This window comes from Ixodes scapularis, unplaced genomic scaffold (genome assembly GCF_016920785.2).
Source record: "Ixodes scapularis isolate PalLabHiFi unplaced genomic scaffold, ASM1692078v2 PGA_scaffold3__209_contigs__length_174095766, whole genome shotgun sequence".
Lineage (NCBI taxonomy): Eukaryota > Metazoa > Arthropoda > Arachnida > Ixodida > Ixodidae > Ixodes > Ixodes scapularis.
The window spans coordinates 1,087,234-1,111,343 of record NW_024609868.1 but is presented as its reverse complement, the minus strand read 5'-3'; the positions used below and the strand labels follow the sequence as shown (position 1 = coordinate 1,111,343).

Here is a 24,110-nt window from a genome sequence, read left to right as displayed (position 1 = left end):
CTTCTGAACTACTCATATGATTGGAATGAAATTTGCGGAGGAGATTTAACTTCAGATGTAGGTGTACTGTGCAAACTTTCAGCTCTCTAGGACAACTTTACATAGCTGCATAAGAAGATGTGTCTCTCTTCGTTAAGAAATCTATGATATGCAAATGAAGCTATTAAGCGTAATTTTAACTGCTTGAATATAAAGCGGGGAATCTGGGACTTCGGGCCATCTGGTTTTTATAAATTTAATGTAAATATTTCAGGACGAGTGCTTACCTCAATATATGAGATGCATATCTGTCCTATGTCGATTTTTGAAAACATAGTTTTTTCTCAATGAGGACTTTAACTTAAAACAAAATAAAGTAGATAGCCCGATTCCCCAATAAATTTCAGTTCAGAAACATCTTGAATGTGGTATCAGAATACTTTTACCTTTGAACAAAAGATTGTTTCGTATGAAATTTGCAGCAAAAAGCGGATCCGAGAAAAATGCATTCAAACATTAAACTCCTTTACTTTGTTACTGCCTCACAATGTGTAAAAAATATTTTATATCAACGTGACTATTTGGCGCATGGTTTTGAAATTTAGTGTAGGTGTGTATAATTAGTTTCTAAAACCGAAAACCTCAAAACTGAAAAATGAATTTTTTCAAAATCAGGGTGTCGAACCGGAATTGAACCGAACCGAAAACCGGAACCGAACCGGTATTTTTTTCCAAAACTGAACCCGAACCCGAACCGTTATATTGTTATTGCGATGAACCCGAACCGGAACTGAACCGGAAAATAAATAACGGTTACCGGCTCATGTCAAAACGGTTCGGCCACGCGCTGTTGACAATGAATGTGCTATCAATGCCATTTGTTTTTTAAGTGCCGTCAACTGACACACACCTCGCTTACATATTTTTCTTCTCCACTTAGGAATATAAACGCTGCATCCATGAATCTTGACATAGGAACCAGTATTGCGCTGGTCGCGGCTTGCACGGAAGAAAAAGAATTGGAAGGCTGTGCAAAAAAAAAAAAAAAATGCGTCACGGGATTTTATTTTTCTACAATCTCGTAAATCCTAAATGCTGCTGTGTGCTCATTTCAAAACACGTTTCTAGAACGCGCGAGTTCTTGAAGCTTGCTTCCATAGGAAGGAGAAAAGAAAATGCTGTGGAGTTTGATAATAATGCATCCCGTTTCGTATAGGCATTTAGAAGCTAACATTATTGTGAGACAGCGAACTCTTCTATTTTAATATTTATCCTATTACGTCCTTCTTGCGTTGCGTTCGGTGAAGTGTTTTTCATATTCCGTATAGGATCTAATTTGAGTTACCGAACTCTAGTTCAAATAAAGAAAGCTGTATTTTCTCCCCACTGTTCCTTCAATTGCTTACACGCCGAGGTGGCGGGATAGTTAGCGAGTTCTACTTGTAAGTGGGTTTGTAAGGAGGTCACGGATTTTACAGCTACTGCGTCGGACCCAATTAGATGAAGTCCGAATGCGTAAACGTCGGTGAGGTAACCTTTGAGTGCACATAAAGAAACCATTCCTGGTAGAAATCCCTGAGCCTTACACAACGATGTATCCCGTTTCGTATGTGCTGATTTCAGATGTTTTATTTGTAATTTATTTTGATGTTGCAATTTGTCATTTATAATTTCCGAACCAATTCGCGAACCGGTTCAGCGCCCCAAACCGGTTCGCGAACCGGTTCGTGGATCGAATTAATCGAACCGGAACTGAACCGGAACAAAATAAATTTACCTGAACCTGAACCGTAACCGAACCCACACTTTTTTCGGTTCGACACACTGTTCAAAATATTTTGAAACTTAGGCCCATGTCCCCCCTTAAACAGTGAAAATGTCTTGTCTTCATGAGGCTTAAGTTGTTTTTCTTTAGTTGCCTATGCCTACTATTGTAGATCCATGAGAGGAACCAACCCGCTACCAGCAGGACAGTTCTCAATGGCAGCCATTCAAATATATTTTTTGCTATGGGCTGGACTATATTTAAGGAAAGGTCATGTTTGGAAATGGTTCTGGAACGTCACGTGGAGATGCTTTTTGATTTATATTTTTTATACTTCGAAAAACATATCTTATAGCATCAAGCAGCTCCAAGATTTGCTTATACTGCTACAAAACTCGATTTTTGTTGCTCCTGAGCTGCTCCAAAGCTGAACTTTTACTGCTCCAAAGCTGCTCCAAAGGGGCATCTTTGCTGCTCCCAGACCTGCTCCAAAAGGCTGAAGCTTGCTTCCACCCCTGGTTATGTTACTAAAAAAAGGTTGTAATTGCAGTAGAACCTCATTAATACGTTTTTCAGGGGACTGCAAAAAAAAAAAGGTGTCATGTGGGAAAACGTAACAACCGATAACGCACTTAGGGGGGCTCTACATAAGACAGAAAGCAGCTCTTATACAATGGTTTATTTTATGTGTACTTACAGGACTGTTGAGGACATGTTCACAAAAGCGCATAATATCCGCCTGCCGCTTCGAATTAATGTTAAGCAGTAAACGCTGTTTCTCCAAGACCCACAGTCCTCTCTCTCTCCGCACAGTCGTGAACATTTACGTAGCGGCGCAAGGTGGTCAAACGCAGTAATCGCATCCGCAAACGTGGGCGCAGTGTAATCGTTTGTTTCTTGCTCTACATCTTCATCGCTTGCTTCGTTGTCGGCAGTAGTGAATTCGGCCACGATGTTCGATGTCGGATCTCTTCCAGCCGGGATTGCGATCCACCGTCTTAAGTATATCTCTTTAAAAGAGACTGCCTTCCTTTTTCGCGATGCCACGATCGTTGTCAATGGGTGCAAAGCGCACATACTCCGAAGCAGCACGGTTCACTCAATCGAGCGGAACAGAAACTAGAAGCGTGCATGGGGGTGCACCTCCTCGTGCCAGAGAGAGAGAAGGACAGATGAAAGAGAGAGTCGCCAGCCTCGCTTCCCGTCCGAGCAGTGCTCCAAGGGTGCAACATGGGAAGCTGTGGCAGAGCTCAGCAAAGCCCAGTGAGGAGAGACGGAAGAGGGGGGGAAAGGGAAGATGGGCGTCTCCTCCATTGCATGGTCCGCTTCCAAGCCAGCATGGCAGCCTGGCACCCGGCGCGCTGCGATGCCGACACTTTTGCTCGTAACAACCGGGAAAGCAAATGTAACAGGCAAGAAACTAATACATGTATCTCTATGGAAGTAAAACGGGACCGCCGTTTTTGAACGTAACAGCCGGAAAACGTATCAACGGAGAGAATGTATCAACAAGGTTCTACTATATAGTGTAAAAGACATGCTTTCTCGTTATTTAAGAAAGTAATTAATTGGATAAAACTCTGAAGCTGGAAAACTGTAAAAATAGCATCGCCACACAGCTCCATTCTTCTCCATTAAAATGGCACCAAACGTGTTAATATTGTCCAAGACAAACTTTAGAAAACGCCTGTAAGGTATCGGTACTTGTAAAAGAAGTGTGAAGAGAGATAAAAATCACTCGAAGTATGTGTATTCCTGCTGAATGTTCATAAAAAATTAAGATTTCGTTTTTTCTGTGTTTTTTTATATTTGAATATTAGATAGAGCAATAATATTTTGTACAGAGCTGTGTGGGTATGTCTAAATACCAGAAAAGACATTTTCTCAAAAATAACTTTTCCCCAACTGTTTACCATTTAAAGACCAGCCTCCACCCTTAATAAGATGCAAGATATAATTCTGATTTGCCGTACGAATGGCTAAACGTACAAAGCAGATATTTCATGATTTCCTCTACGTAGGCCTACTGATCATAAGCAGGTATGCCAGGCGTGAAACATCTGTCAAGTGTATGACATAAGTTTATTTATCCCTCAAAAATGTTGTTTATCGTGCACTGTTGGACAGCACTTGACAATTCAAAACAAAATGAAGTTTGTTCATCGGGCCGAGATGGTGCCTAATGTCAACTGTTAGCAGAGCGATGAAAACGGGCACCGTGCGGCAGTTTTTATAGCAACTTGCGTCGATGCTGTGGCGTGGGCCTATGCCATGCCGCCACGTCGCAGCGTCCGCGCAAGTTGATGTGGAAATTTCTGCTTGGTGCCCGTTTTCATAGCTCATGTGTGCCCTGCTTGAGCCCCGTTGGGTACACTTCTCACTGAGCACCGGTGCACTGCGGAGAAGCAACACCCGCGGAAGCAAGCTCTGCGTGTGTTGCCTCTCTGCAGGACAACCAAAGTTCTGAAGCGGAAAACAAACAGCGCAAGGACAAGGACAGAGTAGAAGGCGGTAGACACACACAGCGCTGATTTACAACTGAGCTTTATTGGCACTGACAACCTGTATAAATACATGATTTGCCCGGCCCAAAAGCCAAGAAAAGAAACAACACAAGAGGAGGACTACACGTGTTCCTAGAGTCATCTGCAGGCACCGTTGTTCTCCGATCTGAGTAGAAAAGTACACTCTTTTTCCGTCAAGGCAAGTGACGGGGCACTAACACACTCGGAGCCCGATTGTCCAATGGTGCAGGCTTCTATAACCTTAGGTGTCAGTTTATCTTTTTGTTTTCTGATGACCGTGCATCAATCAAAAAACGGAGTACATCCGCAATCGCGGCAATGCACCCCAAGGTGCCCCACCGCACAACCTGAGACACATTATAACGATGCTCTCTTAAACGCTCATTAAGACAACGTCCTGTCTGCCCTCTGTATCTCCGGCCACAGGACAGGGGAATAGAGTATACAACACCCGCAACGCATGTAACAAACTGGTTTTGGTGTTTCTTGGTGCACACCTGTCTCTCTATTACATGAGAGTTCACTCTTTTGCACATCATAGATAGCTTGTCTGGAGCTGAAAAGAGAACACCAGCTCGACGTCCCACTTTCTTCAGATTATGGGATATTTTGTGTAGGTACGGTAGTACTGTGATGTTCCTGTTTTTCCTGTTAACTTGTTCAGCATTCTCAATGCGTCTTCTCTTTAGTAGAGTTTCTGTGACTGCAGTTAGGAGGCGCAACGGGTGGCCCGCGGTCGTGAGCCTCGCTACTTGATTCTTAAAGCTATCCTTGACTAAGTGAAAGCAGGATTTATTAAGGGCGTTCCTAAAGCAAATGTTGATGATTCCCCTTTTCACCAGTTTAGAGTGGGCAGACGAAAATGACAGGAGGGGTTATTACTCCTTGGTTCATAAAGCCAGTAGGTATGTGTGGGAAGACACTGCAGCCTAAGGTCTAAAAATCTTATGGAACCGTTTACTGGTAATTCGTGCGTGATAACCAGTGGTTCCAAGCATTTACTAAAAGTGTCCAAAACCTCAGAAATTTCGCCAGCAAAGTGGTCTGAGTCACAGTCAACAAGCACTAAGTAGTCATCTACAAACCTAAAAACCTTTTTTACCCTAGAGCCTTCAAGTCGATTAGATAAAAATTCTGTCATAAAATGCAAGATAAATGTTGCTCAACACGGGAGCTAAACAGGAACCGATGCATACGCCGTTTTTCTGAATGAAAGTTTCTCCATTCCAAGTTGTAAACGTCGACTTGAGGTAAAAGGTTAAAAGCTCCAAGAAGTCTCTTACCCCCAGACCACATTCATTTTGAAACGCTACACACCCGTGGTTGTCAATACACTCTTCGACACACATTAAAAGCTCCGTGTGTGGAATCGAGTAGTATAAGTCCTTAATGTCTACGGAACATGCTGAGAGGCTTTGGTCAGGGCATTGTTTAAGGAAGTCTATTATCTGCTCCGAGTTTTTTACCTGAAAGGGATCGTCAATAACTATAATGTTCAATTTCGTTTGTAAAAACATGGCCACCGACTTCTGCCACGTTCCAATTTCCGATACTCTAACGCGTAGCGGACAGTTGGCTTTGTGCGTTTTAGCTGAAAAAAACAGATCCAGATTCAGGCCCTCTGCCCTTATCGACCACTAGGGCTAGTTTATCTAAACTCAGCCGTTTGCAAAATTTACGTGCTTCAATTTTTACTTTTGCTAGGGACACATCATTCCTGCGTACAAAAGTGGCCTCTGTAGCGTCTAAAGCTTTCGAGTTGAGCATGCCTTTGAGTAGTACTACAAAGCCCCCCTCCTTATCAGCAGGTAACAAGGACAGGGCGTTATCCTTTAGGTAAGCGACGGTGGACCGCACAGGGACCCTGCCACCAGACGGCCTGCACTGCAGCAATACGTCTACACCATCCGCAATGCACCTGTCTGCCTCAGACTCCGCAGCTCGTCCCGACACTTGCCTTACCAGAGACAACACCTCCGGGGGCGACCTTCTCGGCTCGACGGCGAACTTGGGGCCGTGGCTCAGCACTTGTTCCACTTGTTTTGGAAGGCGGACGTCACCCAGCTTGTGGACCTTGTTCCCCGTAGCCGCAGGACGCCTCCCAGGGATGCTCGCTCGAAGAAGAGGCAGTGTTGCTGCCAGAGGAAGTCAGCGGTTGTGTCGAGGGTACGTGGGAGCTCCCGCCACCGCGATCCACCGCAGGACGAACGGTCACCCGCACGGAGACGTAGGTGTAGGCACTCACGATACAGCCGTATCTGCCGCTGGCACTCCGTGCGTAGGATCTTGCATATCCTCATCCCATGGCCAGGCCAGGGTTGGCAGCCGCCGAACAATACCAGGACATCCAGTGGCAGGATTCGGTGACGGATGCAGCCAGGACGTTGTCTTAATGAGCGTTTAAGAGAGCATCGTCATAATGTGTCTCAGGTTGTGTCGGGGCACCTTGGGGTGCATTGTTGCGATTGCGGATGTACTCCGTTTTTTGAACGATGCACGGTCATCAGAAAACAAAAAGATAAACTGACACGTAAGGTTATAGAAGCCCGCACCATTGGACAATCGGGCTCCGAGTGTGTTAGTGCCCCGTCACTTGCCTTGAGGGAAAAGGAGTGTATTTTTCTACTCAGATCGGAGAACAACGGCGCCTGCAGATGACTCTAGGAACACGTGTAGTCCTCCTCTTGTGTTGTTTCTTTTCTTGGCTTTTGGGCCGGGCAAATTGTGTATTTATACAGGTTGTCAGTGCCAATAAAGCTCAGTTGTAAGTCAGCGCTGTGTGTGTCTACCGCCTTCTACTCTGTCCGTGTTCTTGCGCTGTTTGTTTTCCGCTAGTATGAATGACCAACTAGCCCAATCGTCAACACTACTAAAGTTCTGAAGTTTGTTTGAATTAACAGGAAGTATGATATATACCAGTTTGAATTATGGTGAGCCTACTGTAGCTCTTTTTTGGAGGTCGGCGGGGGTCCCTTGGGAAGGCCCTCTAGTGGCGGGAAGGAGCGGGAAGGGCATGCGTGCCACCCCGTACGGACCGACGGCATCTTGCGCCTCCTCCTGCCATGATGTGTGGAGAGGAGGAACCACTCGTAAGGTTTCTTCGAATTGCTATGTAAACATGTTTTTGGAGGGGAAATGAGTTTGATTACGTTTTTATCAAATCCAGGCAGTCTAAAAGGTATGAGTAAAGCTTGAAAAGGTTAGCACAAAAAAATAACTCGATTTATCTTAATGCTACGGTGAAAGTCGCAATACACAGAATGCTTTTGCGGCATTGTTCCAAGTTTGTAGTGGACATTGCGGGGAATTTTTTCGATTTTCTTCGGTTATAGCGCTTAATTATATTACAGACTGTCCATTTATGTATGATGGTGGACACGTCTGCGATTTCTTGTTTTTTCCTGTAACCTGTTTGAGTTTCAATGCCGGCATTCAAACAGTTAACGCAAGCTATCTTCGCGTCTATCCACCAATTGGCTCGGTGGTAGAATGTCGAGTTCACATTCAGGGGATTGTCGGTCCGATTCTTTTCGGGCTGCATTTAGAATTGTGTCCTTCCCACTTGTTTTACGACTCCTGTACAGATTTTCCTCCGAAGTATGTTTTGCACTTAGTAATGCTTTCCGTGGCGTCACACTTTCCTCCTGGATCCCAGCAACACATTCTGGGTTAAAACAAAAATTGACTGCACGTTTGGTCATTCTGCCAAACAGGTTTAAACGCGGTAGCTTTATAGAGTGGGTGATGCTCTTAGTTCGGGTGGTGTCTAGGGCAGGGTTTTTATATGGAAACAGATTACGTCGCATCATTGCTTCTTTGTAATGCTGCGCGTGCTTCTCTTCGGCACCGCCCGTTTACAAAATCTTTGTGACAACTTTTTTGAGTCGCTGAGAGAGGGGGCAGTACTGTGTCCTGTTTTTCTGCTCCTGTCTTTTTTACCCTTTCGACTCCTCTCTGCTCCGTGCGCTTTGTCACTCCACCCGCTTCCGCTCCTCCCGTTTCTGCATGCTGGGTCCTTGGCTTAGTCGGTGGTGCACTCGGTTTCCACGCCTGCGATCGGGGTTCCATCCCTGGCACCGGTTGCCATTCTTTTTTTTCCACGATTGTTTCACGGTTACGGATTGACCGACCTACGCATTTTGGGCTCACGCGGCTACCGAGGTTGGTTGGACGTACGAAGCTAACACTTTCAAATGTTCTTTCCGGTTGCGGGGTGTCCGACCGGAGAGGGAGCGTGTCCTCAGGGCCCCCGCTTGGCTCGCAGGTGTCACTGCTCTTCGTGCCCCGGAGCCACCTGTCCCCCTCGGCGGCGGCGGGCGCGTGCGGGGACGACCCCGGCAGCGACCTGGACGGCCACGGCAGCGAGAGCGACACCACGGACGACGACGACTGGGAAAGCCAGGAGACGACCCACGTCTGAGGCCGGGAGACCGCGCCGGGAGTCCTTCTTGCGAGCGCCCTCCGTTCCGAGACGAGTACGATCGGCCGCCGGAGATCTCCGGGTGCCCCGTCTACCGCGCTCCTCCGCCTTCCCTTTTTCATTTCCGCCTCGAAAGTCGGTAGCAAAGTTGGCAACTTTGCCAGCTCGGCTTTTGCGCTCCCTCACGAAGGAAAGAGCCTCCTTTTCCGTCGTTACGTACGAGTCTTTTTAGTTCCCCCGTGGGGAGACGGGACGAGTAACGAAGTTGGCGTTGTATTCTCCTGGCGCCTCCTCGGAGAGCCACCGCGTGTGGCGGCTCTGGCTGCCGGAGCGTCCCGCTGCGAGGGGAGCGTGGAGTGCGGACGGGAGTCGGCCGTTGTGCGCCGACCCCCGACGGTGCTCCCATCGAGGGTCTTTCCAAGGCACCGAGTTTGCGGCCGTCTTCTTCCTCGTGCTGCTTCTCCATCCGAGCTGGACATTCGTGACCGGAAACTGTATCAACGTGATCGATGGAGGCGAGCGTTGGATCTTCTAAAACTGCCGCTAGGTGCCGCCGGCATCCCGTTGCCGGGGCGATTCCCAGGACCAAAAGAGAGACTCCAGTGGCGCGCATCTAGCACCTTTGCCCGGTGTCGTTACTCTCTCGGCTGGGGCTGCCACGACGGTGGCTCTAATTCTTCCCCCTCTGTTGTTTTAAACAATTTTTTAGTACAATTTTACGAAGACTAGTCTACGAGTGTCGGTGACTTTTTTAACGAGATGGCGCATTTGCGTCTCTATCCCGGAAACGAAAGGAGGGCTCTCATTGCGTATCACTTTCTTTAGAGAAGGGCTTGCCAAGGAACGAAGGGGCTGCGCCAAGGTGTCCTCGTAGGGGACGGATGTCGCTGTTTTAGAGCGACGTCCCGCCGTTGAGAAGCTGTCGTTCTGTTCCCCCGTGTTTTGTGCGTTGATCGTTGGCGACTTGTTTCGACGTGTGCCATGAAATTGGAGGCACTCGGTTTGTCACTCATTGCAAAGGTACCTGAACCCGTTTTGTTGTCGTTCGTTGTACGCGCAGTTGCCGCCCTCTTTATTTTATTGCAGCGACATTTTCTCCGTCGAAAAGGGCTCGGAAACGAAAATGCGAGAACGTCGTTTTTTTCGCGCGTCGTCGCGATGGCAGGTTTTTGCAGAGTTTCGGTCTTAGTTCGGCGAAAGTGACGGCGGTCGGCGGCCATATTTTAGGGACGGAGGGAGTCGCTCCGTTCGGCTAAAGAAATGCGTCGCCGACGTGGCGTGCCCTGAGTGAAACCTCGGGATGTTCGCGTGGTTCGAATCATTTGCTTTCAGTGCTTCGTCTTTCTTTCTTTTATGTAATATAGTCGCGAGTTTCTGGCTATTCTAATTTTAGGTCATCTTGAGAAGTTCTCGTTCTTTTTCGTGGCCACTAGTAGCTTTTGTGTTTTTCCGTCTGACAGCAAGAGCGACGCTGGCCGTGGGGACTGAGTGACATACACATATACATATATACATAAATATTATATATAAGCGTATATATATATATATATGTCGGCATGCATGTGCGTGTTTATATGTGCACTTGTAAATATATTCTCGGATGTTCTCTGAATGCTTCGATGTGAACGAGATAGTAGGAATGCTGGCTGCGTGAGAAACCTTGTACATAGTGTAATTGTACATAGTCATTGTTAAGTGTGCGGTTCTCTCGGAGGCTCCTCCTTGCTTTGTTTTCTACGTTGAGAAGCGAATGACTTTTGAGATATGCACACGTTAAGAACACAACCTCGGGAACGGGTCTGCGACACAACTCTCGAGCCACGTTTGTTGAGAGAGCTTGCGCTGACGGTTGTGGAAAGTGAGAGAAGGGCTTCGAGCAGGTGTCGCGCGCACGTTTTTGGGTCGGCCTTTTCTCCGGGAGTGCAGGTGATATTTTCCCGGGCGGTGACTCTTTCAAAATTCGGCATGTGCAGTTTTTGCTTGGCGTCTCGGGTTCCTTTCCATCAGTTCCACTCTAGCTCTAACTCCCGCTCGCTTTGTGGGTTTGGCTCCCTTTTCACTGCAACTCGCTCGCGAAGGCCGGAGCTTAGCCGTGCCACGAGGATCATTAGCGGCACTCCGTGAATTGTTTCCTTCTCTATGCGTCGCAATGACAGAGGCACGCTCAAGGTTCTTGCCTTGTGTTTCCTTCCGTTCTCGCGACTGTTGTGGAGTGTCTGCACTTTTAGGACTAATTGCGTGGCGCGATCTGAGCCACTGCTCGGTTTATAAGAACCCGCTTCCTCGCTCAGGCTTTCTCTTCATTGTCACGGCCATCGCTCTTCCTCGCATGCATTTCTGCGTGCGTTGGACGTGCGTTCTGGAAGCTCAAATTTCCCATATGTTTTCTGTAATGTCAAGTACTACCGTCGTCGACTCTACTTCTTTTTTTTTTCCGCGTGACTGTTTCTTTCTGCACGCATTATTTATGCTTCTCTCGCAAGTTTTAAGCGTTGCTTTCGGGCTGACCCCGTAGCCTCCCTTTGTTCTCGCCCGTAACATTGCCGCACAGTCTGGCCCTCCCGAATTTTTACAGAGCGCTCGCGGGTCGTTTCTTCGTTTCGTCTCGTGACAAGAAAATAAAATGTTGCGATGAGGAATCCTCCGTGGCCCTCTCAAACATTTTCCCGAGGGCCACGTGGGCGCGTCTCGACTAGAGAGTTATTAGCGCCGTTTAACGACGCACTTACTTAGGAATTTGTTGGTACACAAATTGCTTTGTTTGCCGTCGGCAAGCACATGCCTGCCCCCATTGTTCTCTGGCATAACACTACCAAAGCTTAGAGTTTCTGACGCGAGGCTACCTTAAGAACTACTTGCTTCGATTCTTTTAATAATGCGCGTGGCATTACTGTATTCCATTCACTTTAAGTCTGACTTCAGCCGACACTATGATTCGGAGATCCAATCTGCAGCACCGAGAGTGCATCGTCGTGGCACTCGGCGTCTTCGTGCGTTTGCTGCCACCGGCTTAACCAATTGTGCGCAGAAAATGATAACGGTGCATTCACCGCGCGTCATTGGTTTAGCCAGTGATAACAGACGCACAAAGACGCGCCATGGCACTTTTGGCACCGCTCGATTGGCTCCATTGAATGGTAGTGCACTTAATCTGAATTGTAGTATAATTGAGGAATGCCTCTTGGAATGTGCCAAGATGCTATACACAGTTTGTTATCGCGTCATTTCTACCGAGCGGCTTTAATTGCCGGAGGCCGGATCCCACGATGACGTCGCCGACCACGGAGTGGCACTGTGGCGGTGGCCACGTGGGCCTAAGAGCTGCCGTCGTCCGCTGGAACGGAGGACGAAGCCGCTGTTGTGTCGCGGTTGCTCGACCTACGGTGGCAGCGGGGGCGCTGCCCGGTCTGCGACGTCGTTCGGAAATTCCGGTTCCCGGCAGTCTGCGATCGAAGCCGCTTGATAGAAATAATGCGATAATAGTCTTCACAGCTTGGCACATTCTATGTTGCGTTCTGTGGTCTGCTACGCCGTACTACGTACGTCATCTAGAGTACAAAACACGAGCCAGAAATGTTTGCCTCGGTTAATTCGGCATTTATTCTAAGCTGTGCAGGCAAAAGCCTTGCCTTGCCTGGTCCGAAGCAAATGGCGGGTAATGTGGCACGAAGGGGCAAAGCCTACTTAAAGAATGCCGATCAAAACAGGAGTGTGGAACTTGAGTGGCCGCCCCCCGAGCAGTATTTGTGATTCACCCCTTCTTTGTCTGAAACTGGCCCCAAAACGTCCGTTGGGGCGTGTCTTGTCCAAGTGGCGGGCGCAAAGTTCGTTGAAGTGCTGGGGATGAGCTTGCACCCTTTCTCGTACCTTATGTCGTTCGGTTTAATTTATGTACCTCGAGTGTGCTTGTACAAATGTTCAGTGACCTGCGTACAAAGTGTTTTTATATGTGGAGCAATGTGAAAGTAACTACCGTGAGCCTCTTGTTAAGTTTGTGACAGTTTTGTTCTTGCCAGCTGAGGAGCCTTTTTTTTTAGATATTTTTATTTTAAGGAAACAAAAAGTGCCTGCTTTTTCCGTTGCTCGCGAGGGTTTTGTTTCAGCGTGTGGTGCGAGCAATGTGATCCCACATGATGCTTGATTCTGGCTCCTGTGCGACTCAAAGTTGTTTGGAAAAGGCTCGCTTTGCCCTAGCGTGCTCTGGGAGTGCCCAGAGCTGCTCGTATGTCGTGGGGGGCATAGTGGAGCTCATTGGTGATCCATGCAGCTTTGACATGTAAATGTGCTTGTTGGTCGTGAGATGCATTGTTTTTCGCACACGCGCGTAGTTTCCACCAAACAGATTTACAAAAGAAAAAAACCAACACAACCGAGAACTGTGAATTAGGTGAATGCAAAAAAATGAAAGGCAAAATGGAGATTCTTGGAATTTATTTTTCGTCCGTGTGGTGGGTTTTTGTACTTACGTACCAGTGTTGTGATATCCTGTATGAATATTTTTTTTTCTTCACGTTTAGCGTGCATAATACAGACAAGTCTGTGCCAAAAGCTTATGTAAATAAACATTGTGCTCTTTTAAAGGCATTTTTTTTTTAACTGCCTCATTGGCGGTTTTTTTTTTCCGACCGCAATTTTTTTGTATGCCAGTACAGTATGACACTGCAAAGGGTTTCCGGGAAGGAAAACCACTCTGCACTCTTTAAAGCATGCTATTGCTATCATGTTACAACACGAGTTACATCGTTCCGAGAAAATACGATCTAAAACTCCCCATCACTGTCGGGTATTTTGGCGCTGGAAAGGTGCATAACTTTCTGCTAAAATCTGCATCGAGTAAAAAAATTGAGTGTCCTTTCCATGGAGGTGAAAGTAGCGCATGGGCGGAGGAAAAGAGAACCGACTTTTCTTGGCATTTCCAGGAAGAGGAGGAGAGCCCGCGCACAGCTTTATTCAGCGCTCAAAATGGGAGAGGGAATGCGTGCCTGTACCTTCCACTGCATTGCTAAGAAAAGTTGTCGCGGAGTATAGCAGCCGAACTGCAGTTTTTCCGCCGTAGGGGGACCGGAAAACGCTCTGCAAGTGTGTGCCTTTGAACTTGACTAGATCAAGCCCATATCAAGGCCATCGTGCCGGATTTGCTACGTTGCCTGCCGGAGGCCTGCGTGAAATGCGTTCAGCTAGTACTCGATCGGTGAGGTCCGTCCGGTGGTCCGAATGGCCACAATGCTGACTGGACTCAAGTGCTGCATCACGTCCCGCCTTCGCTAGATGGCTCACGAGATGCAGCTCATCTTCGGCTTGTCCGGCAAGTGGCAACGCCTAGATAGCCAGGCCGTGGTACTGGACTTTTTACGTAGCCTACGAGGCAGCAGTGCGAAGCAGTGATTGGACTTGAGCAGTGCATCAGTTTTTGGCTGGGGTTGACTGGCTGGGCTTAGCAGGGTGAGCGAGTGCGGCATTGATGCGGCGTCATCTTTCTCGAACAGATAATGTGCGTCATTACTGGGACCACGGGCTTTGTCGGGTAATCCACTGCAAGCTTCGGAGGGATGGTAGTGGACAGGAGCAGCACCTGAATGAACAAGTGCGTTTTCGTCGTGGCGTCAACGGGAGGCACTCACTTGATCGAATGACGTTTTAGCGAACGCCCACGTTTCATCGAATGACACTTTAGCGAATAGTCGGACGCCGCGAAGCGGCGTTTTCGGGTGGGCCAAGCGAGTTCATATTTTTGTAATGAGTTGCCGCAGACTGTCGCCGCGAAGCGGCGTAAAGCGCAGCGCGACGGATGGGTTAACGCGCGCCCCCGTTTTTCGCTAAAACGACCATTCGCTCAAATGTTGGCGTTCGCTAAAATGTCATTCGCTCTTGTGATATGGACCCCCAGCGTCATGTGCCTGAAACACGTTGCCGTGGTCGCCTTACCATGATACCGCGGCCCTGTGTTCGACATGGCGGCGCCCACGCTCCCCCAAGCATGCGTTTACGACACTGTTTTAGAATGCTGGAGGAGCCATCTAGAAACAGTCGTAGCAGCAAATATTGCTGGAGGAGCCATATTTAGTGGTGAGAGCTGCTTTCATAGCAGTGTTGCGGAGTTGCCACTCCGGAGTTGGAATGATTCTGGAATCATTCCACATTTTCGCGACCCCGGAATGGAATGGCGGCAACGTTGAGGGGAATGGAATGGGAATGGAATGAGATGCCTTTTGCCCGGAATGGAATGGGAATAAAATGGGCAAGTTTTTTTTTTTTTTTTTATATTATTCTTTTTTTTTTTTTTACTTTTAGTTATACCGAGTAAGTCAGCGAGTCAGATGTTCAGAAATAAAATGAGCGGGAAACTGCAAACCCGTGTGGAGCCCTAACAGACTTATACGCCAAAAAAAAAAAAAAAAATGCAATACAAAGAACAAGCGTCAAAGCAAAGAAGAAAGGGGGGAGGGAAGGGGGCGGCGGTGGAGGGAAGGGGGCGGCGGTGGCGCCTTTCACCAGTGAAGTTCAACACAAAAGTACCTATTGTCCTTTCATACAGCAGCGTGGGTAGAGTTTCATGTTCAAGGCAACACCTACAGATGCAAGAATACTAGTCCATTCCGCCGTGACGTCATGTGATCAGTGCTGACAGGGGCACCCTTATTGGGTAGGAAAGTGATGATGGTTTTGGTGGAATTTATTTAGAGGTCGAAGTCTTTTCTTATCACTGGTCAGACAGACAAGATGCCAGGGAAGGGACCGCGGTCAATCCTCGATGGAACGTTTTTTGAACTCATTGAAGACTCCTCTTCCCGCTCATTCACACTGGAAGCGGATCCGCGTTCGCAAAGCGGTTGCGAACGCGGTTGTATAAAAGATCCAGTGCAATTGCACGCGCATTTGATGTCATCGAGTGCGCGTGCAATTGTACTGGATCTTTACGCAACCGCGTTCCCAACCGCTTTGCGAACGCGGATCCGCTTCCAGTGTGAATGAGCGGTTCGTCCGGAATCACTACCTGTAAGAAGTGCCAAGCCTGCGGAAAAGTAATTTCTGGATTAAAAAAAAGAAAAAAAAGAAAAAAACTTTTACTTTAAATTTAAAGTTTCATCTCAGTTGGCGTCTCAAAGAAATTTGAAAAATGTATTGCATTATCAGTATTCATATTTCTGCCCTCCCTAAAATGTATTCATGTATTTAATTTTCCAAAGACTTTTTGCCTCTTTTTAAAATGTATTTCCGATACGCATCGCGATACATTTTTACAGATATATTTGAGTATCAGTATTTTAGCTACTCTTTCCATCTATCCCAGTTTTTGTATTTTGAAATACAATTTTAACTATTTCTGCCCAACCCTGCAACGCAATGCAGCTGTCAAGTCCCAATTTTTACGTTTAGGAATTAGAGGAATGGAATGGAACGATTCAGCCATTCCAGGAGTGGGAATGGGCCCAGTGTCCCCATTCCTAGGAGTTGAAAGGAATGGAATTAACGAAAACTATAATTCCCCGGAATGGAATTGGAATGGAATGGGGGTGCCCATTCCGCAACACTGTAAATTCATAGCAATCCCGGCGCATTGCAAAACTGGGTTGTTTTTAGAGCGCAGCTCTTAGGTGCTCGTTTCCGGCTTGAGCGGCGTCGCCGTCGGCGTAACCGCGACCCGCCGCCCCCCCCCCCCCCCCCTCCCTCCCCTTCCCCCTCGAGGACCTGGGGAGTACCTCAGGTTCCTTCGGGAGGACCTCGGAGAGGGGGGGGGGGGGGCTCACGTGACCCCCCCGAGGTCACTTGACCCCCCCCCCCCCCACGAGGTCGCGTACCCCCCCCCCCCCCCCACGAGGTCGCGTACCCCCCCCCCCCCCACGAGGTCACGTGACCCCCCCCCCCTCCCCCCCCCGGTACCCTTCCTTCCTCCTCAAGAACTGCGCTTTAATTTGGCGTTACAGGGAGCTGTAAACAGCTTTCACTTTTTCTTTCCACGATAAAATAATATTAATTAAAAAAAAAAAAAGCGATGCCATATTGCGGTTTTCTCGGTGGCTCTGTGCCTTCATCACGCGCTCGTCTTGCCGCGCTCTGGCTGCGTGTAACTGTGTGAATGGACAAAATTTTACCGGCGAGTGTTTTACGAATTTTATCTGATTTATCTGAAAAGGCTTATTTTCACAGGCATCTCTATACGTGTACACAAATTAAATGTGATACAGCATAATATAATACAATATACAACATATAAAATTAATAAAGTAGGACAAGAATGATGTTGCTAAACTTCTGACAGGGGGCAACAAAATGCGGCACCCACTCTGAAGCTCACCTGGTGCTCCCATACTTTGTGCTGTACTTGAAGAATCACGTGCTAAAGGGCAAGGTAAAGGTATCTTCTTTCATTGCCTTTTCTCCCAAAACTCAGAATATGCAGGTCTTCCAAGATTCGAAGGTCAATTGAGAAATCTTAATAATTCCCCCACCGTTTTTATAAAAATAAATAAAAAAATAAACAAGTAGCGTTGGAAAGTAAATTGAGAAATCTTAATAATTCCCCGCCGTTTTTACAAAAAAAAAAACAAACAAACAAGTAGCGTTGGAAAGTACTACAAGTACATACTAATGGGTGTAGGAACAAATGACGCCGACGCGTCCCGAACTAATGTTCCCAAAACTAATGGTCCCACAACAAATGGTCGCGGAACTAATGGTCCCAAATTCAAGGTAGGAAAAGATGGTCCCGTAAGAATATCATTTAGAAACGATATACCATGTAATATACTTCATCCGTTATGCAATCAGTGATTTCCCGATGGAATGAAGGATTTCATCTATATTTTGAGGCCGGTTACTTTGAAGAAAGTGATCGGGTATTGAACTCAATTTTATTCAAAATCGTCAGAATATTTTTGAAATGGATACTGTCCAACAGTTATCTCCGAACTGTTAATTTAGTGACCATATACGATATTATAGAAGTTATTACTATTTTCATATAAGGGGCTTTAGAATATTTATGATATCAGTAGGCTCCTTTGAAACGAAAAATGAGTGCCCCTATTCATACTGTTGAAGCCATGAAATTTGAATTACCTTCATCTTGTCATGACATGACGAGCGGAGCTCGAATACTTCATAGGTGCATTAGGTTTCCACACGCATTTGGTGTTCCTCCATGTGTGTCTAACCAGATCAGCAACTGCACTACCTAGGTTAAAATATATTTCACGACAAGACGTTTAGAATTTATACAATTTATTGATAAGACATATATGGACGTGCACAACATCTTGCGCCTGGTGTTGAAAACCGAACGATGCGGCTGACACGTCGAAGGAATTCCTCCATTGTCTTTGCCCCCTGATCGTTTGCAGTCGACGCTGCATCTGGACCAGCGCTGTTTTGTTCTTCAGTGGTGCTCCGACAGGCTCCTGAGCAATTTTGATGGAGACAGATAAAGCTTCCTCCCGTAGAGCGTGGATTGCCTTCCATACAGTTAGATGGCCATGCAGACTATGCTCCTGAATCTCTGGTTACATGCCTGGCAGTTATTTTTTAGCAGTATTTTTATCTTGTAGTATTTTTAGTAGTATTTTATATAAGCGAGCCACATTCGGTTATTGTCATAGAGAGGGTACCTAACTTTTTTTATATGGGTTCAAAATATATCATTTTATGACGCAGCACAAAAGTTAAAATCAAAAAGAATATCGGTGCAAAACATTTCTGAGCTTCCTAGAAAAATATAAAAACCGGACGAGTTCGTGCAGCCGGCAGCCCTAAATTCTGAGCTTAAATTTTTTCGCCGGTAAAAATTTTTTGCCGGCGAGTGTCATTGGATTTTATTGGATATATACTAAAACGTAGAACCCATATTGGCGATATTTATCTGGGACCATTTTTTCCTAGTTTGTACTTGGGACCATTAGTTCAGGACCACTTGTGCCGGGACCATTTGTTCCGTTTCCCGTTACTTAAAGTACTACTTCAAGTAGGTTTAGAAAACTTGTACTTTACTTGAAGTGCATTCTCTGAGCATGTACTTGTACCTTACTAAAGTATTTTTTCTGGTACTTTCCGAGGACAGTTCAACTCCCGACTTTAATGTACTTTCCCCAAATTTGAAAGCAAAAAAAGGCGTATCATCATGTGAAAACATGCTATCGTCTTTTGAAACGTCATCTGGTAATTGCGCTGAGTGAAGTTATGGCGGCTGTAAGGCCGATAGAAATAAGTGCCTTATAAGTTGATTGTGTTGAATAGTTCGTCAGCGAGAGTAAAACAGCTACTCTGTGGCGACTTGACTTCATGCAATATTTGCCACCATTTCCGAAAAAAAAAAAAAAAAAACTGATGCATTTTTTATTGTCTTGAAGCAATGCATACCAATTAAAAAAACAAAAAAACCTGTACTTTACATTGAAAGTACATTTTATTTTTCGAACTTTACTTTCAAGACTTCAAGTACATTGCACCGGGTGTGCAGGTACATTAACCTCTAATTTAGTTTGTACTTTACTTCAAGTACTTGTTTGATGTACTTCATGCAACCCCAGTGATGTGATTGCTGCGCCAAATTGCCGCCAAAGAGCTAACCCTGCTACATCCTGCTACATTTTGCCAAAGTATGGGTAATCTGCGCCAAGCCTGCGCCAAAACACCAATTTCGGTCACCTTTCAAAACCTAAACTGAGTATCGTAATTGATAAATTGTTGGTTTTGTTATGCAAGTCGGAGGTATTTGTTCTTAAGTAATTGAGCATGCGTGTGTTATGTGGCGCAAGCGGCCACCTGACACAACGTACCCTTCATATTGTCTTGCATGGTTTTCCCGCCGTCTCACGTCTCGCGCTCTCGTGGGTCTCGTCTCGGGTCTTTTGTTTAAATATTTTCAACGAAAGACGCGGGTGTGTGCGGACGCTCCGACGCTAGCGTTCCGGGTACCAGCCATGCCGCCATGCTGTGAAACGAAATCACGTTTTTGCGCGGTGGGAGTTACTTTGTGAGCTGAAGCACTCGCTCCTGAAAGCAATGGCCGTGGGAAAACTATATTTGGTCCCTGCCTTCCAGTCACCGTGGTCGTGCGACGTCGGGGGTTGCCGTCCCCACGTCGCTCCAGATATGGTGCTTTCTAAAATGAAACTAAGTTCGGCCGCATGTTCATCAACATTCCTGTTCTTATTTAAATCATACGTTACTACAAAAATCCCTCTAACTCAAAGACTGCTGGGTCGAAATATTGATTACCTAGGTTTTTCTCGGTGGGCCTTCTTTCGAGAGGGACCCCAATACTTGAAAAATCTGCCGCAGAAGAAAGTTGGTGAAGAGAAGTGAGCTAAAACAAAAAAAGGCAATGTATGCACGCTGAACCCGCACATCTCGCTTGTTTGTCTCGAGTTCGGTCGTTGCACAAAGTGCTCCAAGAACTTTCTGACCCTGGCTCGCGATGTCTTGCATCGACGCGCTCAGGTTCTTTCTTTTTGTGTGTGTTTAGCTTGCACCTCGTTTGGCGGCCTGGCAAGCACGGGCTGCTGGACTTTTTTGTGTCGTATGCTCGACAGTTACATTTTGCACACAATTTTAGGAATAAGTTGGTGACAGTCAAGAGTGGCATGGTTTCTGTTTCGACCAAACAGCCGTTGTCTCCGCTCGATCGACGAAGCACGCGCAACTGCAAGCCTGCCGAAATCGCCCTCAGGTACATGCGAACGTGATTGCACGACAGAGGCACCAGCCAGGATGCTTGCAATCCATTGTTTTACGTTTGCTTACTTTAGGCGAAAATCTGGCACGTCGGGAACCAGTAAAACGTTGGCAAGCGGTTTTTCGGAATTGCTCGGCAATGCCTACAGCACTGTACATTTGTGGGATGTCTCAGCACTAAAACTACAAGCAGCGAGTTCCGTCACAACAAGACGCACCAGAACACAACACAGCATGAAGTGCTCTTCGTTCGTACAGCACTTAAAATGAATATGTTTTTTTTTTCTAAGATTATTTGCTTTAAAAGTCACTTTTGCTGCTTCAAAACATTATTTTGGCTGCTCCAAAACACTGTTTCGGTTGCTCTAAAGGCCATATTTTCTGCTCCAAAACGCTGTTTTGGCTGCTCCGAAAGGCGCTCCGAAATGGCTTAGACCAATCACATCACTGCAACCCTGTAAACAAGCAAACTCTATCCGCACAATCAAACTCGGAAAATGCTAAACTTCAAAGGAAATGATACATCCGCAGCACATCCTTGACAAAAAAAAAACAACAAAAGAAAGTGCAAAACAATTAGGCACGCAGAAGTAGAACCAGATATTAAAGCATATCTGTAAAAGCACAAGCCGCTTTATATTTGGCTAGCAGAACTTCGTTAACAGATCAACACCTATATACTTTCTTATTATTATAAAAAAATATAAAACTTCAAAAACAATTTGCTACTTTTTTTAGGTAGTTAGTAATTTACTAAATTAATTTCCACTTGGGTAATTTCTACTCTACTCAAATTAGTTTTGAGGGCAATAATCAGTCACTTAATTACTTTTTTTTAGTAACTTGTACATGTCTGTGTCATACAGATTAAGAAATTATCTTTGTGCCTTGTCACTACCTGGGAGAGTTTCAAGGGCCTGGTTACCCTTAATCCCTAAGAACTTGTCCTCGCTCCTATTCTTAAGTTTTCTATTCAAGTTCATCATGACCGCATACAGCTCAGTTGATTCGAGATTACTTTTCTTGAGAGTGAGAATAGCCGAATGAAACAATGCGAGAATTGCATGAGCAAAGTTAAGGTAGCACTCTGGAAGCGTAACCGCTTCCAGACTGGAAGCGTAACTTAAGGGTGTCCAGTTTTAATGAAACTGTCCAGAGCCAAAAACAGGCTCAGCCAATTAACAGGAATATGGCTCAGTACATGGCTATACTCTTGGTCACAAAACTCGAAAAACGCCCTCGATTCCTTCATCGTTTTAGTGCTGAAAACTCTTTGTAGACCTTCAGCATGAGCGTTTCCACATCAAAAGTCAATAATCGCACTGCGTGCTTAGCAGCGTTGTGTGCGAGATGACATTTGCAATTGGCTTTCAACAAGCTCGGCTTATCTTGCTGCATTTTCTGGAAAACAGAGTTGTGCTTTCCACAGTTGATGGAAGCGTTATCCGCACTGTATGCTATAGCGTGCGTTGAAGTCTTTTCATGGCATAACGGACGCTCTCATCGACTTTTGAGCAACCAGGCGAGACGTCCGGCAGCATTCACAAACTCTTGACAAGTAGTTTCGACAAGGTGGGTGTCCGGCAGCATTTACAAACTCTTGACAAGTAGTTTCGACAACTACTTCGAAACTACTTGTCAAGAGTTTGTGAATGCTGCCGGACGTCTGGTTGCTCAAAAGTCGATGAGAGCGTCCGTTATGCCACCTCCATTCACATCCTAGAATCGCACCGCGATTGGGAAGAACTTGCGGTTGCCTTTGTTGGATGCGTCAGTCGACACAGAACAGAAGGTTGCGGCTGCATTCCACAGCATAGTGCGCGAGAACTTTCTTCACAACGTGTTCCATCTTGGTTCTTTCGACGCGACATTTCGAAACAATATCTGAATCTGGGAATAGCTTTGACATCAGCTTGCTGCCGCAGTCCATCAATAAGTAGCTGTGGTTGTGCTTCAGCCCGTGGAATATTGCGACAAGTTCAGCCGTGGTGATCTCGTCTTCAGCGCTAGATGACTTTGGTGCGAACGATTTTGTTAGCACAGCAGATTGTTTCGAGGACCGGATCTTCTGTTGGTGCTTCTGCATGGACGTATGATTCATCACGGCGTTGTTATAAAATTTTACCGTGAATGTTGTGGCGTATGTGGTACACCAAAGCCAGCCCCCACACTAAGATTGCGATCTCCGCTCTTTACGGAACACGCAGTGCCGTATTCTAGGCTTTTTCGATGGAGGAGAGTTAGCACTCATGACTTTGGAAACGCATGGCCGACGATACTGATCGGATCTGTCGGCTCCTAACTCGCCACGCTGAGGTTGGAGATTTTACGTGTTTATTCATTCAAAACCGCTCTTCTCTACTCCATTCATTCATAATACGTTTATTAGACATCTGCCTTCTGGCTGGGGGGCCTCAGGGTAGGCAGGGGGATAAGGGAGTAGGGAAAGGGCAACTGATCCTCCCTTCCGCCCACGCTGATTGGTACTCCACCGGCCTCGACCGGTGGTTCCCCGCCCTGGGCCCTTAGTTCCCAATCACCAGTCCGGAAAAAACTCTTTCCTCCGCAGACGGTTGGTCAGGATCTGGGACGCTGCGTCGAAGCCACTCGCCAGTAACTTAGAGGCGTATAGCAGCACACAACACAAACACTAATTCCTCGCGGCTTCTCGATCAGGCGACTCCCGTCAAAATCATGTACACACGGGGGTAGTCGCGAGTCAGAGACACCTACACGGGAGGCCGGCGCCACCCACGGAGATGTAAACACACTTGCTCCCGCTGGTGCATCGTAACCCGAGACGGGTATCATTTCCCGGCGCGCGTGGCTCAAACGGGGGCCCGGCTTGCCGGGCTCATGTTCGCTCCGCCGAAGCACATTCACGGCCAAACCAGGGCTGTTTGTCTCTGTCTCGGTGCCAGGCGTCTAGTTTCTGGTGGGAGGTGACAGCGAACAGAAGCAGCAACAAACAAAGCTCCCGATAACATTTGCACCAAGCCTCCTTACTGCCCCCATGTCCGCCTCGGCCCCGGTGGTCTCGGTGTTAGCCGACGCCGTTAACGATGGCTCTGTCTCTTCCCCGCAGGAGGCAACGCCTTATTGAAAAAAAAAAAAAAACTGCAAGAAAATATAACTAGTCAAACTGGTCAATCTGGTAATCAAACTGGTTCAAGCTGGGCAAGCTAGAATTTGAGCTGGTCAGTCTGGTTTGAATAAAAACCCGCATGGTGTAACTAGAATCTGGTTTTAGATTCAATCTGTTGTAGCTGGGAGCCAGTCTGGTCCTAACTGGTCAAACTGGTCGTCCATGGAGTCAATGTGGTCAAGCTGGGAGACAAGCTGGGGGAGCTGGTCAAACTCCTAATCGTGCTGGTCAAGCTGGTCTTGCTGGGAGCGCGCGCGCCAAGGTCGGCTTGGGCTGGGACGAGGCCACTTCCTGTTCTTTGTCCTCTCATGTATCTCATGTATCAGTAGATGACCGGGCGCTTCAGGTGCGCTGTGAGCTGCCTTTATGTGGGAGAGAAGAGAGGGAGAGAGTGGTAGGAACAGAGAATCTGAGACGTTCGACTAGCTTGGGCAGATTTTCGAAGAGACGGCTGTGCGCGTTGCTTGGGGACTACTGGGTTGGCGGTGCGAGCGAAGCGGGTTTTGAGCAGGGACTCTAACCGTAACCGAAACCGAAAACCGTTTAGGAACAAAATTTTTTTCAGTAACCGTAATTGAAACGAAACTGTTATTTAAAATTTATAAA

The 24,110-nt window shown here is 46.8% G+C and overlaps 1 protein-coding gene across 1 annotated transcript in view; it reads left to right on the top strand.

Moving 5' to 3' along the window:
- The window catches only part of LOC8037725 (phosphatidylinositol 3,4,5-trisphosphate 3-phosphatase and dual-specificity protein phosphatase PTEN), a 63,863-nt gene extending 50,594 nt beyond the window's left edge, over positions 1-13,269 (top strand). The window contains exon 12 of the mRNA XM_029966287.4: positions 8,534-13,269. Within this exon, the coding sequence (XP_029822147.1) occupies positions 8,534-8,689 (156 nt within the window). The 3' untranslated portion in view covers positions 8,690-13,269. The remainder of the gene's footprint in view (positions 1-8,533) is intronic.
- Positions 13,270-24,110: the final 10,841 nt, after the last annotated feature.